General features: G+C 53.3%; 1 protein-coding gene across 1 annotated transcript in view; it reads right to left on the reverse strand.

Annotated features, from left to right (window-relative positions):
• Positions 1-4553: 4553 nt before the first annotated feature.
• EXOC3L2 (exocyst complex component 3 like 2) overlaps positions 4554-15885 on the reverse strand; it is a 26170-nt gene continuing 14838 nt past the window's right edge. The window contains exons 4-12 of the mRNA XM_019629527.1: positions 15516-15627; positions 14444-14545; positions 14238-14338; positions 13903-14013; positions 12515-12650; positions 8896-9018; positions 8350-8505; positions 7298-7419; positions 4554-5181 (exon numbers count right to left, since the gene is read on the reverse strand). Of these exons, the coding sequence (XP_019485072.1) occupies positions 4893-5181; positions 7298-7419; positions 8350-8505; positions 8896-9018; positions 12515-12650; positions 13903-14013; positions 14238-14338; positions 14444-14545; positions 15516-15627 (1252 nt within the window). The 3' untranslated portion in view covers positions 4554-4892. The remainder of the gene's footprint in view (positions 5182-7297; positions 7420-8349; positions 8506-8895; positions 9019-12514; positions 12651-13902; positions 14014-14237; positions 14339-14443; positions 14546-15515; positions 15628-15885) is intronic.

Here is a 15885-nt window from a genome sequence, read left to right on the forward strand (position 1 = left end):
AGCTGAGCCATCCTGCTACCTGTTGGCAGCTCAGCGGCTGCTCAGCTCGGGCTGGACTCGAACTGCTGTTGCTCAGAGCTCAAACTTTTGAGCGAGCTCTTAACCAACTGAGCCACTCAGCCGGCACCCTCTAATTATTTTATTTTTTTGGATGCTATTGTAAATGGAATGGTTTTCTTAATTTCCTTTTCAGATTATTTATTGCTAGTGTTTAGAACTACAACAGATTTTTGAGTGATGATTCTAATGTGTGATTCCAATTATATAAAGTACAAAAATTGGCAAAAGCAATCAATGGTGTTGGAACCAGAATAGTGATTAACCTTTGCAAGGGGAGTGGTTGGCAGGAGATGCAAGGTGGGAGAGGGGTGCGGGGCGGGGACTGGAAAGGTCTATATCTTGACTTGTGTTGGTTACATAGGTGTGTTCACTCAGTAGAAATTTATTGAGCTTTGCACCAATGATCTGTGTGCCTTTCTGTGTGTTTATTTTACTTCTATAAAGAGAAAAAAATCCAAAGAGAATAGTTTATGAATTTGAAGGTGGGAATCTCTTTTCTCCCTCCAATCCTGTTCCCCAGAGGTAACCATGGATACAAATGGGATAGTGCCTCCATCTAGAGTTATAAATATATTTACTGAGATGTATCCACTGTGTTGCACTTCACATTTTTCACCTGACAGTGTATCTTGGAAGGTGTTTCATGTCAGAACCTGAAGAGCTGCCTCCAATCTTTATCAGCTACAGTGAATTACATCTGGGGCTAGCTGCCCCTTGACTGTTTCCATCTGTGCTACTTGAACAGTGTAGCAATGGCTATCTTCTTTCAAGTGTCTGTTTTGCACCTGTGTGACTATGGCAAAGGAATGCATTCCTGGAAGTGAGGTTTCTGAGATCAAGGATATGAGCATTTTAAATTTCCCTTTGAAAACCACTCCATGTATAACAAAGTGCATTAGGTGAGACTATAAGAAAATGTAAGGGGTGTATTGTTTCCGTTTTCCTCCTCAGGGCCTCTGGGATATTGTGAAATGCAAGATGATGTCTGTGGGCCAAGTCGGGGCTGGATCTCAGCACACATGCCTCCTCCTCCAGGAAGTCCCCCACACACACTAACTCCCAGACAAGGCCAGGCACCCCTTGGGCTCCTGCAGCCCCCTGAGCTCCCAAACTCTACCTCTGACCACTCTGGATGATAGCTGTATCTACCCCACTGGATTGTCAGTTTTGAAAGAGCAATGCCAAGGCTATTGAGGTCACCACAATGTCCCCAGAGCTGCCTTGAAAAAGGTTGGCAGAGGATGAACTCGAATGAATGGATGGAAGGAAGGAAGGGATAAATTTATAGGAACAAAGGAAGTGGGGGCTCAGAGGAGACCCAAGTGGGTGACAGGACTCAGAGCCCCCAGGGGCCTAGAGAAGGGGCAGGACCTCAGAGGCAGAGGAGGTGGGAAGGCTCAGAGAAGAGAATGGAGACTTCAGGGATGGGAGGAGCCATCCAGAAGGAGACGGGTCTCAAGAAGAGAGATAGATTCTGAGGGGGGTGGCATCTCAGGGAGAGGCTTGGGGACTTGAGAGGGGACTAGAGTTTAGAGACAGGGGTTGAGGCTTAGGGAGGGGTGTGGGAGCTCCGACAGGGGGTGAAAGTTGCAGAAGGCCTGGGGCTGAGGTTCTGAGGCAGGGTAGAAGCTTGGTACATTCTCTTTTGGCCCCTCCTCCTCTCTGTGATAGCGAGGCCCAGGCTTGTCTCAGACTTGCTCAGGTTGCTTGGATTTGGCCTGCTGTTGATGAAGGGGCCCAAGGACTTTGCTGGGCAAACATTAGACACCCTTGGTCTCTCCCGTCATACCTCTGGGGGCCTCTTGTACACTGGGTATTTTGATGGGACTGCTTTAGGCTGAGGGTTCAATGGAAAATGATCTGCCTGCATTTACAGTTCAGCAGAAAGGCACTGGCCCATTCTGGAAGGGGACAGGGTTGCGGGGGGAGGCCCCAGAGTGGGGTGAACCCTGCCTGGTGCATCTCCTTCTCAGAGGAGGTCCTGGCTGTGACTTCATGTTTTGTTTTTTTTTTTTTGGTGTTTTTTTTAAAAGATTTTTATTGGGGAATTGGGGGAGGGGAACAGACAAGTTGCTGTCCTTTTGTTCTTCAGTTGTAGAGGACGTTGCTTCACTGGCCCAAGTTGGCACCATCATTGCGCTCTTCCCGGGCGAGGCAGATCAGTCGCCGGCTTCCGGACTGCCGATCACAGTGGCTGCAGGCTGCTCACGCTGGCTGCTGGCTACACACGGTAGCCCATGGCAACCCACTGCCACAGGGACTGCAGCCTACACCGCGGGCGACTCACGGCAGCCCAGCCCCAGGTTGAGCTGTTGTTTAGCATCTTAGCTGTAGAGGGCAGTGTCACTGGCCCTCATATGTGGGATCCAAACCGGAGTCCTCTGGCATCCCAAGCCAGCTCTTAACCAACTGAGCCACTCGGCCGGCCCGCAACTTCATGTTTTGATGAAGCTAAATTAACCTGGTCTCAGTTGAATCAACCCCAGTCCAAGCAGAGGGCATGGCCACCTGGCGCCTCCTTTTCCTCACCCTGGACCATGGCTGTGGCCCATATGAATAGTTTCCCTCACCATCTGACTTTATCTTTTCTCCCCAGTGATGGGGCTGCTCAACTACTTCCTGGCTGTGTGATCAGATGGAGTAACAGGGCCTTGGGGACCTCATTAGTGCACCAGGGACAATAACACGACCCACCTCCTAGGTGGTGGGGAGGCTGGCCTCGGACCGGGCAACAAGGTGCGGGGCACAGTTAGGCACGTGGCATATGGGTGCTCAGTGGACAGTGGCTGAGAACTCTCGGAGTCTTTCTAATTGGGGTTCGAATCCTGGCTGCTGCCTCTAAGATTCTGTTGCCCAGCTTGTGCCTAATCTGAGCCTGCTTCCTGCCTGGGATAAACAATGCCTCCTCAGGAGATGGCCGGTGAGTTCAGTTGGTTAGAATGTGGTCTGATAACACCAAGGTTGCTGGTTCGATCCCCACATGGGCCACTGTGAGCTGTGCCCTCCTTAAAAAACTTATAAAAAAAAATCCCTCCTCCCAGGGCCAGAGGCATGGTGCCATGAGATGCTGTGCATTTAGGGCACACAAGGACCCAATGAATAGCTGCAATCCTGTCCCAGTCGCACAGCCAGGAAAGGGTAGGGTGGGGATGGAGCGCACCTCTGAGTCCAAACAGCTAACATTTTCCCAAGTGCTTTTCCTGAGTCAGGACCTGGGCCACTTCCTCACTGGGCCCTCCCGGCCTGCTCACTCACAGGGTGGCTGTTGTAAGGGCCTGGAGTGTACAGGTGGGGTCCTGGCACTTGCTGGGTGGGTTATTTTGGCTGCATTCCTTCCTTCCCCTGTCTGAGCCTCTGTGTCCAAGTCTGCAAGTTTGCTGAGAAGGGGCACGGAGTGACTCGCTGGGAGCATGGGACTTGGTTTACGGTACACGCTCAATTATTGCAGCTTTTAGGACCCTTTCCCCCATTTTACAAAAGTAGAAACAGAGGCTCCAAGTAAGGTCAGAGTTTCTCAGGCCAGACCAAGAAAATGTTTGCAAAATCTGAAAAGAACACTACTAAACTGAGATGAATTCATCTTGAATTAAATGCCTACAAACTACAACACGTTAATTCTTCGATTCCTCTCTTGTGAATCAATGACACTGAAAGTGTCATTTTAGTAGTTGAAGTAAGGAGGGTACATCCTCTGGACGTCTTGCTTTATCTTGGGCAAAGACAGCTTAAGCAGTTTACTAGAGAGGGACAGGAACCACACTGCCCAGAGAGGATCAGCTTCCTGCGCAGGGTTACACAGCCCCAAGGCTCCAAGAAACCTGAGTCCCCACCTTCCCGAGTTCAAATGTGCGTGAGGCCACCCCAGCTCCAACACTGACCCCTGGCTGCCTCCTCCTTCCGATTTCTCAGGAAAAAAAAAAAATCATGCCAGGAAGCATCCATCATAGGCTGTCCAACCAGGCCGGAGGGGCAGAGGTCAACAGGGAGGCGACCTCAAGGTCTCCGTGGGGACCAGGATCCGGTGGGGCTGGGGGTGAGAAGCTGGAATTTTTCCCACCCTGAGATTTTCCTGCATCAACCCAGGAGGGCGCCCTGGATGCCGCCGGCCCTGCCCCCCACCTCCTTCCTCTCTTGACACAGCTTCCCGGTTAAGGATGGATAGGGAGGGCAGGCCAAGGTGGAACTGCCAGGCCCAGGAAAGGAGAGGCACTTTGGGATTGACAAAATGAGGGGCCCTGGCTCAGAGTGGCCCAGGGTTGGCCACAGAGACTTGCAACCCGCCTGTGGACCCCACCTGACCACCTGGGTGCAAACAAGGTGGCCTGGCTGTTCCTGGCCCGCAGGGCCTCCCTCAGTCTCCAATGCACTGCCCAAGAGTTGGACCTTAGCCCGGCCTTGGGCGTGTAAGAAGCCCTTGGCCCTGGGCCCTGCCCCTGGTCCTTCCTCCCCCCACACACTGGGGACTCAGCCCTTCCTTGTGTTAAATAGAAACCTCTTTATTCTAAGTATCATACATTCCTTAATACATTGGACTGGGGCCAGACCTTGAGGTGAGGGGAAAGGGGGGGCCTGGGATATTTGTGTAGAGCCTTCCAACGCCACCCACCACACATTGGGCTGGAGAGGTGGTGCTGGGAACGCGTCTCCTGGCCTTGGGAACGTCCTTGCTCCCGCTTGCCCTCGTTTCTCTTCTGTACAGGGAGTTGGCGGGTGGGTGAGAAGACCTCTGAGGACCTCTCCATCCCAGGGGTCTATGGTCCCAGGCAAAGAGTCAGGAGGACTGTGTGTCAGCAGCAGAGATGGGGGCACTGAGACGGAAGGCTGGGAGAGTCTCAACGTTGGGCCTGAGGCCGGGATGGGGCTGGAGGCCGAAGCCGGGGCAGACAGGCCAAACTGGGCCTGGCCAGCCGGGAGAGGGGGAGGCGGCCCAGGAAAAGAGGGAGGCCGAGGCAAAAAGGGGGGCGCGGCACGGGGATGTCTGCGAAGAAGGCACGGTCCCGAGGGGGTGACAGGGCTTCCCCCTCAAACAGCTCCAGGTCGCGGGCCACGGCCAGGATCTCATGGCGGGTGACCGTGTTGTGCAGGCCACGGATGTCAAGGAGGGCCGCGACGTGCTTCCGCCTGGGAGTAGAAGAAGGGACAGAAGCGTGAGATTCTGGGCTCCTGACACACACCCAGCCCCACTGTGGACCCCACCTGACCAACACCCATGTCACAACCTATCTTAGCTCTGGAGTCCCTGCAGAGTCCCCCTCCACACCGGCCCCTCCAGATCCCTCTCTGTTCACCAGGCCCCCCTGCCCCTCTTCCCATGCCAGCCTCCCTCCGGAACAACCATTCCCAAATCCTCCCACTCACAAGGATTCCAGAACCCTCGCCTCCAAACCCAGCCCAGGAATCTTCCTGTCCATCCCAGTCTCAGCTCCTGATTGAAATAACCTTTCATTTTCAGCCCCAACGTAGTTGAGACAACTCCTAAATTTCCCTTCCGGTGCCCTCACATCTGTTTAAGCCCTGGTATCTACAGCAACACTGAACTTCACTTTTGTTTTCGTCTCAAACAGCCCCACATCATCACGCAAATGTGGTGCCCACCCACATTCCCAACCTAACCCTCACCTCACTCCAAGGTCTGGAAGTTTCTCACCAGCTCCAGAGCCATCAGCCAAAACTCAACTCAAGATCTGTCAACCTCGATCCCATTCTGGAACCTTCATCTCCAAATTTGACCTTGGAATCCTTATTCGCCTCACCCCCAACCCATTCCCAAGATCGTGCTCAACTAAAATTCTATTCAGGATCTAAAATTCACTTTGGGGACCCTCATTCCCAACTCAAACCCAACTCCAGTCCACAGCCCTTGGCCCTAAATCTGACACAAGGGAACCTTCCCCTTCACCCCCACCTCAGCTCCAGATCACGGATCCAAAACTCAACTCCAGAACCACCGCCATATTTCAGCTCAAGATCCTGAATCCAACCTTCATTTCCAGAACTTTCATTTCAGAGCTCCGGGGCCTTCACTACTCCCTTCAACCCAGCTCAGTGTCTACACATTCCAGGTTTGGACTCCTCACAGCTCCAAAACACTCACCCAAAACGAGGCTCAAGAACCTTCTAGCTCAACTGAAGAGCCCCCAAACTCAGCTTGGGAACTGTTCCTCTCAGCCCAGCTTGAGACCTCACAAACTGAGGTTCACATTCAAGTTCAGAAATCCTAATCCAGCAAGAAGGCTGGGTCCCCCACCCGCCCCCATGGCACTCCAGGGCTCTGTGCTTTCCCAAGGACATGAATTCCACACCCCAGAATCAGAGCCATCCATTGTGAGTCAGCTCTGGAATCCTCACCCTCAACCCCTAGCCCTCAACCCTGGACCCCAAACCCCACCAATGCCCTGTTGCACCGATGCCCTGTGCTCGGTTTACTCTCTCTAGGGACAGAATGTCTGCCTGCCCGAATAGCACTTCGGTACTGCCACAACGGCCACCAGCATCCCACATTTACAGGTGGCAGCATGGTGTGGTGGTCAGGTGTGCCAGCTTTAGACAGCCTTCTACCTGGGTTCAAGTCTCGGCTTTGCTACTAGCTGGCTTTCCTATTTGGGGTTAGCTACTTAGTTTCTGCCTGCCTCAGGTGGTGCCAAGCACTTACAACAATGCTGCCCTTCTCTTATAGAGTGGGTATGTAAGATGCTTTCTTAGGTCTGACATAAGGACTCAGTAAGCAAGAGCTGATATTGTTACTGCTGTCACCATTGACGAGGATGATGGTGATTTCATAGTCTGACGAAAAGAGTACTATTATCCCCGTGAAACGGAGGAGGAAAATGAAGGTCAGAGAGGACCACAGAGAAAGGAAATGGTCCACCAGGATCTGAATGGCGCCTGCCGCTGCGGCAATGCGTGTGCGCCCATGTGCCCGTGCGTGTCCCCGTGTCCCCCGCGGTTCCCCTGTTGGGCCGGCCCTTCCTGCCGCCAGGCGGCCCCCGCGCCCCCCTGCCCTGCGCTTCCTGTGCTTGCTTGTTTGTTTTCGAGCCCTGGTGGCGGCGGCAGCGACGGTGACGGCGGCAGGCGAAGGAGGGAAATCGTATTAATAATGCCCTGGTTCCAGCAGGAAACGGCCGTCAGACACGCTCGCCACCTCCCTCCCTCACCCCAGAGGCAGGAAATGCAGGGACGGATGCCAAGGCCCTCCGGAGACCTCGGCCTGGCAGCGGGGTGGGAGTGGGACACTCACCTGATGTCTGGGTAGTCCCGCACCAGCACCCCCACCTCCACCTGGATGCTGGGAGTGTCTTCCAGCTGCAGGACTTCGGCCAAATGGGGCACCACGGCGTCCAGCCAAGAGGCCGGGGACTCCTGCAGGAGAAGGCCCTGGGTTTGCACTCTTCCCAACGGCCCCCTCCGCAAACCACAAGCTCCCAAGGCCCAGCCCCTCCTGGCCTCAGTTTCCTCATATGTAAAACGGGGCAGAGGACAGATTGTGATCAGAAGTTATCTGGAACCTTTGGAAATCTGAAGAAAAGTCTATAATAGAAGCTACTCCAAGTTTCGCAGTTAATTTGGGGCCTGGGGGCACCCCTTAGAACCTAGTCCAAGTTTGCAAACTTGGGGGGAAACTGGATACCTGCACAAGTTGATCGCTCTGCCTTCTCAATAAAATTTCCAAAACAAATTTCCAAGGACTCCAGACTAGAAACTCCTAGAATCAAGTCTGATAAGGCCCTTCCTGTCCTGCTGATTACAACTGGGTACAAATAAAAATTGGTGATTTTATTTTATTCATTATTATTTTTTTTTTTAGCTGAGCCATCCTGCCACCTGTTGGCAGCTCAGCTTGGGCCAGGGATCGAACTGGCAGCCCTGTTGCTCAGAGCTCGCACTCTTGAGTGAAGCTCTTAACCAACTGAGCCACTCGGCCCCCCCAAAAAAAAACTTGATGATTTTAAATTCTGGTATTTGGGAACACTAAGATTCTGAGTTTCTGTTGCATTTGGTTTCTACCTGTGCTCAGAATAATAGCTGATGTTTGTGGCGGGCCATCTCTGTGCATGGTAGGGTTCTAAGCACATAACTGATCTCACCCCCCAACAATGTGTAGGGACCATGATTCTACTCCTTTGCGCGCAGAGGCTAGCTGTCGCCGGATTTTAGGCGCGCGGAGGGCAAGACCTCGAGTGTTACCGGTTGCTATGGACTGAAAGTTGAGTGACAGTATTATTCTAAGCCCAGGTCCTGGCTATCGGGTCCGTGGTTTTGGAGCCGCCGCCCCGCCACAGCCACACTGACCAGCCGCCTGAACAGCCTCTGGAGCTGCGCCGCGTCCTCCCGGAGTCTCCCGGCCACGCGGCTGCGCGTCCGCGCCGAGCGGCAGCGCAAGCGTCCGCGGAGCAGGGGCCGCACGTACTCGACTAGCGCCCGCCGGTGCAGCTCGGCCACCAGCGCCTGAGAACCGGGGGAGACACGAGGGCGTGTGAGCCGCCGGTACTCCCGTTGCTACTCCCCTCTCCGGGCACCCCACGGGAACCCCGGCCCAACCTACAGAACGCCAGTCCCCCTCCCTGCACCCAACCCCCGAGAGTGATCCCTGTCCTCTTCCCCTAAACAACTCGCAGACAGACCCCAAAGGATGCCCATCCCAGCCCTCTTCCCATTCTCCCGAGTTCCACCCCACCGTACGCCTCAGTACTCGCGGGCAAGGCTCTCCGCAGACCCCAGGCAGAGAGCCACCTATCTCACCCCGAGAGAGCTTCTCCCCACCTTGAAGAGGTCTCCCCCAGCAGAGTGCCCCTGCTTCACGCCCCTTCCTCCCACTCCCCTGCCCAGCAGCCGCACCTGGTAAGGCTCATCCTGCATCCTGCGCAGTGCCAGGGCCTGCGCGCCCAGCGTGCCCACGATGCCGTCCAGGGCCTCCGGGCTGCTCAGCCACTTCCTGCGCATCAGCTTGTTGAAGTGTGGCTGGGAGAGACAGAGTGGGGGTGCGTGGGTGAGGGTTATAGCTCCCCTTCCTGCCACCCTCTTTCTTCATTTAGCAGTTCCACATACCATGTCCTCAAACTCTGCTCGAAGCTGAACCAGGGCTGTGTATGTGGTGCTGGGGACACAGCAGTGACTAAGACAGCCTCAGCACTACCCTCCTGGGGATTAGAGTCCAGAGGGAAAGACAGACGCATCCCCAGACAGTGACCACAGTCAGGGGGTTAGGAAGCTCAGAGGGATGCCTGAGTCAGCACAGAGTCAAGGAGGACTTCCTGGAGGAGGGCACACCAAAGCTGAGGCCCTGGATGAAAGGTCATTGTTAGCCAGATAATGGGTGGGAGAGAGAGTGGCTCAATCAGAAGGAAGTGTGACGTAGTCTCAGATTTCAGAAGGACCTGCCAATCGAGGAAGACCAAAAAGAAGGTCAATGTGGTTGGCAAGACCATCTATATAATTTGCCAGGCCTGGGCTCACCGAGTGACACGTTGGTTAAGAGTTGGCTTGGGACGCCAGCTCTAAGCATCAGAGCCCAGGTTCGGATCCCACATGAGGGCCAGTGATTCTGCGCCCTCTACAGCTGAGAAGGTGAACAACAGCTCAACCTGGAGCTGGGCTGCTGTGAGTCGCTGGTGATGGCAGTGACTGTGAGTCCCTGCTGCAGTGGGCTGCCTTAAGCTACAGTGAGTGGCCAGTAGCCAGCAGGAGCTGCCCTGAGCCCCTGTGAACAGCCATCCAATGGCCAGGGAGCAACTGCCTCACCCAGGAAGAGCACAATGATAATACCAACATGGGCCAGTGAAGCGACGTCCTCCACAACTAGACTGAAGAACAAAAGGACAGCAACTTGTCTGTTCCCCTCCCCCAATTCCCCAATAAAATCTTAAAAAAATAAATAAAATGAAATAATTTGCGGGGCCCAATGCAAATGCAAATGGGAGACCCTTGTTCAAAAATTAAGAATTTCAAGACAGAGACAGCAGAGAATTAAATGAAGCTCAGGCTCTTCTAAGCAAAGGGAGCCCTGTGTGACTGCCGAGTTCTGTGCGTCCATCCCTGAAGCTGGAACTGGTAATGGGGGCAATGGAAGGGTTAGGCTGGTCAGGTGGGCTGGGTTGGAGCACGCAGGGGCCCTCTGGGCAGTGTGAGGAGCCCCAGCTTTCTCCTGACGGTACTGAGGAGCCATGGCAAATTCTGAACAGGAGAGGGGAAGGGTCAGGTTTGTGATTTACCAAAATCTATGGGAGGGGGCGAGGCTAAGGCAGACATGGGGTTGGGGAGGCTGGAAGGAGGGTAAAGCAGGGACAACAGCGGTCAGAGGAGGTGAGGAGGGGGAAAGGAGAACCCAGGTGGTAGATTCATAGGATGTAGTGAGTGATCTGTTGGGGGGCGTGGAGGGAGGCATCTGGACAAGATAATGGAGGTGGGATGGGCAGTGGGCCTGTCCCTGAGATGGAGCCTGTGGGAAGTGGAGGAATCACGCTGCAGTCTGGGTGAATACCAGAAGTGTGAGGTGTCTGGAGACCTGCAGGGTTGGTGCCCACAGGGTTCTGAAGCAGGTACCTATCCCACTCAGCCCAGCACCCCCATCCTGCCCTCTCATCCTGACAGTAGCCCCGTTTGCTGAACCTCCAAAAATGGGGCCTGTGGGCTTTTGTTGAAAAGCCAGTGGGAATTAAATGAGCTGATGTACTTGGTACAGTGCCTGGCTCAGGACACGTTATTGCTGCTATAAAGTCTGCATTTGTGAAGATGGTGATGGCCAATACCCGCGGGTCAGGACAGGAGCTAAGCACTTCATGGCCACAGTCCCATTGCTTCTTCACACAGCCACCTGAGAAGCCTGGAATTCCTATGTCCTCTATCTAAACAGAGGCCCCAAGAGGATAAGCAATTTTCCCAAGGTTCCCCTTACCTGGAAGCCGGGCCTGAACCAAAGACTGTACCCCACTTCCCAGCACCCCCACGTTCTCCCCCCACTAGCTCACTCCCATTCACATACTTGTCCATTTAGTCATTCAACAAACACTTTCCGAGTCCTTCTTGTGGGCCCAGCCCTGGGTGGGTCATTGGGGACACATGAGGGAACGCTTGGGGACACAATGCAGAATGAAACAAACAAATGCTTGATAATCATACACAGGTCAGAGAAATCTGAATACCAAGGTGATATTTGATGATATTAGGGAATTTTTGTTCCATGTGTCAGGTATGAAAATGGCATTGTGGTTATGTTTTTTTTAAAAAAGATTCCTTATCCTTTGGAGATACAGGTTGAAGTGTTGATGGATGATGGTAGGATGGGAAGGACCTGCTTTAGAAGAATCCAGTGGGCAGAAGAAATGGGGGGAGAGATGAGACAAGATCAGCCTGGAGTTGATAGGTGCTGGAGGTGGGTGATGGGTCCACAAGAGGTCATTCCATCATTCTGTCTACTTTTGTGTACGTTTGAAATTTTCCATAAGAAGCCATTATTTTAGAAACATTCCAACAAATTCTTGCCCTTCAGGAGATAACATTCCAGGGGGAGAAGCCAAAAACAGCAAAGGATATAGCATGGCAGGCGACAGTAAGTGTTTTGGTGACAAATAGGGCAGGGAGTGAGGAAGGGAGTCTCAGGACGTCTATTTTATTTATTTATTTTTCTTTTTGTGTGTGTGTGTGTGTGCTTTCAGGGCATCTATTTTAAATAGGGCAATCAGGAGAGGTCTCACTGAGAAGGTGACATCTGACTCAAGGCTTCAGAGGTGAGAGAGGGAACTATGTGGCTACTGGAGGAAAGAGTGGTCCAGGCAGAGGCAACAGCAGGTGCTAAGGTACTGAGGCTGGAATGTGTCTGCCACATTCAGGAGCAGCAGTGGGGCGGTGTGGCTGGAGCAGAGCTAAGTGAGGGGGAAAGTGGAAGATGAGGTCAGAGAGGGAAGAGGCGGACTGTGCAGGGCCTTGGGGGCCACGGCAAGGACTTTGGCTTTCACCCTGAGTGAGCTGGGAGCCATGGCAGGTTCTGAGCAGAGGAGGGACATGATCTGATGTACAGCCTGGGTTGAGCATGTGTTACAACCACTCAGCTGCACACCTCTCACCCCGTTCCCCGTTTTTCCCCGACCCTGCCCATACTCTCATCCACCTCTGAACCCAGCCCCCTCCAGGCATGCACAAGAACCCAGGGAAGGATGAATGGGGCTCTAGGGTCTCAGAGAGGCTGGACAGGGATTTGGGGGATCTCAGTGGGGAGGGGCTCCACCGAATCCCTAAGGCCCCTCCTGCTGGTGGCTCTCAGTCCTCCCCTTGACCGTATGCTCCCACCTTTTCCTTCCTGTACTCTTCTCAGCCCCCACAAATGACCCAGACATGGCCATCACCCCCCACCCCCGCCTGCTTCCCAAACACTGAGTCATGGGTTGAAAGGAACTGAAGGATAGGGGATACACTCCCCTGTCCTGGCACAGGCCCCACCCAAGCCCCCTGCCTCACTCACCTGCAGTTCCTGGAACAGGAGGTCGGCCAGGACACGGTGGCAGAGCCGGGTCACGCGGTCCAGAGAACTGGCCGCTGCTTCCCGAGCTGGCTCACTTTCAGGGGGCCCCACGCGGGCCAGGCGCTCCGCCAGAGACCTGTGGGGATCCGTGGAGTCAAAAGTCAAGGAACCCTAACATTCAGCCCAACTGCCTGGACCTGCCTTAGATAGACCCTATTTTGTGGGGCACAGGGATGGCAGGTCAGATGGGGTCCTGGGAAAAGTCAGGGGCTCTGGGGAGGTTTTGGAGGCTGAGAAATATCAGGGGATGTCTGAGAGACTGCAGAATTTGGGGGCTCTGAAGAATGTCTGGGGGCCTAGAAGGTGTTGTGGGATGAAAGGTTTCTTTCTGGGTCTGTTCCTCTTTGTGAGAGTAGGGAGGTCTCCATTCGCAAAGTTGCGACTCTAAATGTCTATAATTCTAAAATTCTACCCTTCTCATTTTCTGTCATTGTAACAGTTAATGACCCTCCATCGCTGAAAGGAGGTGCAAGGCAATTTGGAACTTTCTGCCCAAATCTCAGCAGGGCTCCTTCTGGGAATGTATCCCTGAGTCTCCACAGTTATAGGAGTTGACAGACGTGCCAGGTTTTTCTCTGCAAAAGAGTGGAGCCAGCTATCCATCCTTTGGGGACAGACCAATAAATTAAGGGAACTCCAAGCCATTGGAATCCGTTTAGGGAAGGGAAAAAAAATGTGAGAACTCTTCCTGTGTTAACAGAAAGATCTCCAAGCTGTTAAAGGGGCAGAGTGTGTGCCATATTCTACCATTTGTATTTTTTTAAAAAGGAAAAGGAGTAATACACATACATATATTTAAATATATTTACTTATATCTGCATTAAATATACGTATGTATGTGTATGAGATATGCATATACCTGCATATGCATGAAGTGTGTACAGTATATATGCATATTGCGTATACATATTTACTGGTAAGTGTATCAAATATCCCTGTGAAGGTATGGGAGACACTAGCAATAATCGGCTGCCTCTAAGTGGCGGCAGGGGGAGGAATGTGATGGGAGTGAGGCTCTTCACTGTTTTAAGTTAATAAAAAAGGAAAGTAAGATAAAAAGGTAAAAAAAAAATCTGTAATTCTTAGAGCACGTGAGTCTGGCTTCCAGGTTGCTGAAATTCTAACACCCCAATGTTCTGATGAGTCTCTAGTTCTAGTGCTCTGTGATGCTGTGTTTTTTTCTAGAAGTCTCAGGTTTTAGGCTTCTAAGGTCCCATGTACCTGCCTTTTGGGGCCAGCTCTGTGATCTCCACCCAAGATCCAGGCACCCCAGTTCAGCTTGTTCCCTGGGTCTGGCCCTCTCCCCCATGCACTGTCGGTGCTCTCACCTCAGGGGGGGCCCACAATTGACCAGGGTGATGGTCCTGCTGATATAGGTGTCGGGTAGCAGCTCTCGGACTCCTGGGTTCTCATGGAATCGCTCGACACGCTGCTGGAAGCTAGTGGAAGAAGGAGGGAGAAGGGTGGCATGACAGAGGGAGCACTATTAGATAAGGGTCCCTTGCTGGGCATTCAGCCCAGCAAAGCCTGTGATCCCCACTGATGCACCCTGCCCATCCTGCCTTGATTTTTCCTTTCATCTCTCCTCTCTCTGTTGGATCCTGGGTCCAGATTGCAGCCTCCCCTCCCCCCGCACCGCCAGGCCTGCCCCCAGCCACCATACCTCTGCAGGAACTCTGCCAGCCCCCCCAGGCAGCAGTAAGCCATCCGCTCCCCAAACTCCCGGCTGATGCGGGGCGCTCGCTCTGTGTGCTCTTCCAGCAGCTGCATGGTACAAGGGGATGAGAAGGGATGAAGAGGGAGTGAGGTCCCACTTCCCCACGTCAGCACCGTCCAGCCCTGATCCTCCTCCATCTCCCCTCGCTCTACCTCACACACATCCTGTGCCAGGCTGCTGGGCCGGTCCTCCGTGCTCCCCCAGTGCTCCTCGTCCTCCTGCAGCACCCGAAGCAGGGCGGCCCGAGTCTGAGCCTGGAGTGGGTAGGTGGGGGGAGGAGAAGCAGGAGTTGGGGTCACCTGGGAGCCTCTCTCTCTCTCTTTCTCCCTCCATGTTCCCCACGCCTTAGCCCCAAGCAGCTCTGGATTCTACAATACCAGTGAGCTCATCAAGTTTACGCTGGGGAGGAAGGCTGGACCAGAAAACCTCCCCAGCCTTTTCCATTGCTAAGTCTGTGATTTGGAGCTTGATATTAAGTGTCTGTGGTTTGAGGCTTCCTCATTCTACTACCCAGAGGGTTTAAGGGTCAATGCTCCTTATCTGATGGCCCTAAGACTCTGCTCTCAGGTTCTACAAAACAACTCATTCAAGGTTGTGAGATTCTGGGATTCAAAAATTCCCAGAGTCTGGGATTCTAAGGTTAACACATCTCTGATTCTCTGGCCCGATGTTGTCTTCAACTCAGTGAGTCTGAGAATCTAGACAGGTTCAAGTCTAAGGTTCTAGGCTCTCAAGTTGCAAAGATTCTGGTTTCTGTGGCTGGAGCAGGGCCTGCATTCAGGCAGGGAACCCCAGTGGCCAGGCTAGGTGTTTATGGCTGCGCCATTCTGCTGAGTGGTGACCATTCCAGTCAGTTATCAGCCATGTTTATGAGCAGCCCTGCTAATACGCAAGGATGCTTTGATGCCTCCTTCTCTGAGTCTTTGGGTGTGTGAGCTGAGGTCCTGTGGCTGACTTTCTTTTGCTTTGAGTTTTGAATGTTCAAATGTACTGAACCTTTACTGAGTGTCTCTATGCCCAGGTGGGTGCCTTACAGCACTGAATGTAAGACAGAAGTGATCAGCATGGACTTACGTTTCTATATCTTTTGGACAGAACTCAGAAGTCCACAAAGGGAAAAGAGAGATGGAAAAAGTGACAGGGGGAGGGGAGAGGCCCCCAAGCCCAGTGTTTGCAGAGTGCCTCCTGCTCCCTCCCAAATCACCAATGCCCAGTCTCAGGTACCTTAACGTCTGTGACACATTCATCCTCCAAGCCCCGCAACGTGCCAGGCGACAGAAGGGACCCCAGCTCCCCGTTCTCCAGGGCGACTATGTCCACCAACCCTAGGACCTCTCTGTGGGTGCAGGGTAAGAGACAGGGAGGTCTGTGAGAGATGGGACTGGGCAACTGAACCCCTCCCCATCTCCAGCCCTCCCCACCAGTGTGTGACCCTGGGCTACTCCCTTCCTCTCTTGGGGCCAGCTTTGCTCATCCCTCAAAGGAAGTCTCTGGAATTGTGGCTCCCTTGACCCCAGCTCTCTGAGTCAGCTCCCTGATGGATGGTGTCCGGGCAAGAATTATAGGGGTCAAGTCCAGGCTTGATGATCTGTGG

The sequence above is a fragment of the Hipposideros armiger genome, unplaced genomic scaffold, assembly GCF_001890085.2.
Source record: "Hipposideros armiger isolate ML-2016 unplaced genomic scaffold, ASM189008v1 scaffold_859, whole genome shotgun sequence".
In the NCBI taxonomy this organism is placed as follows: domain Eukaryota; kingdom Metazoa; phylum Chordata; class Mammalia; order Chiroptera; family Hipposideridae; genus Hipposideros; species Hipposideros armiger.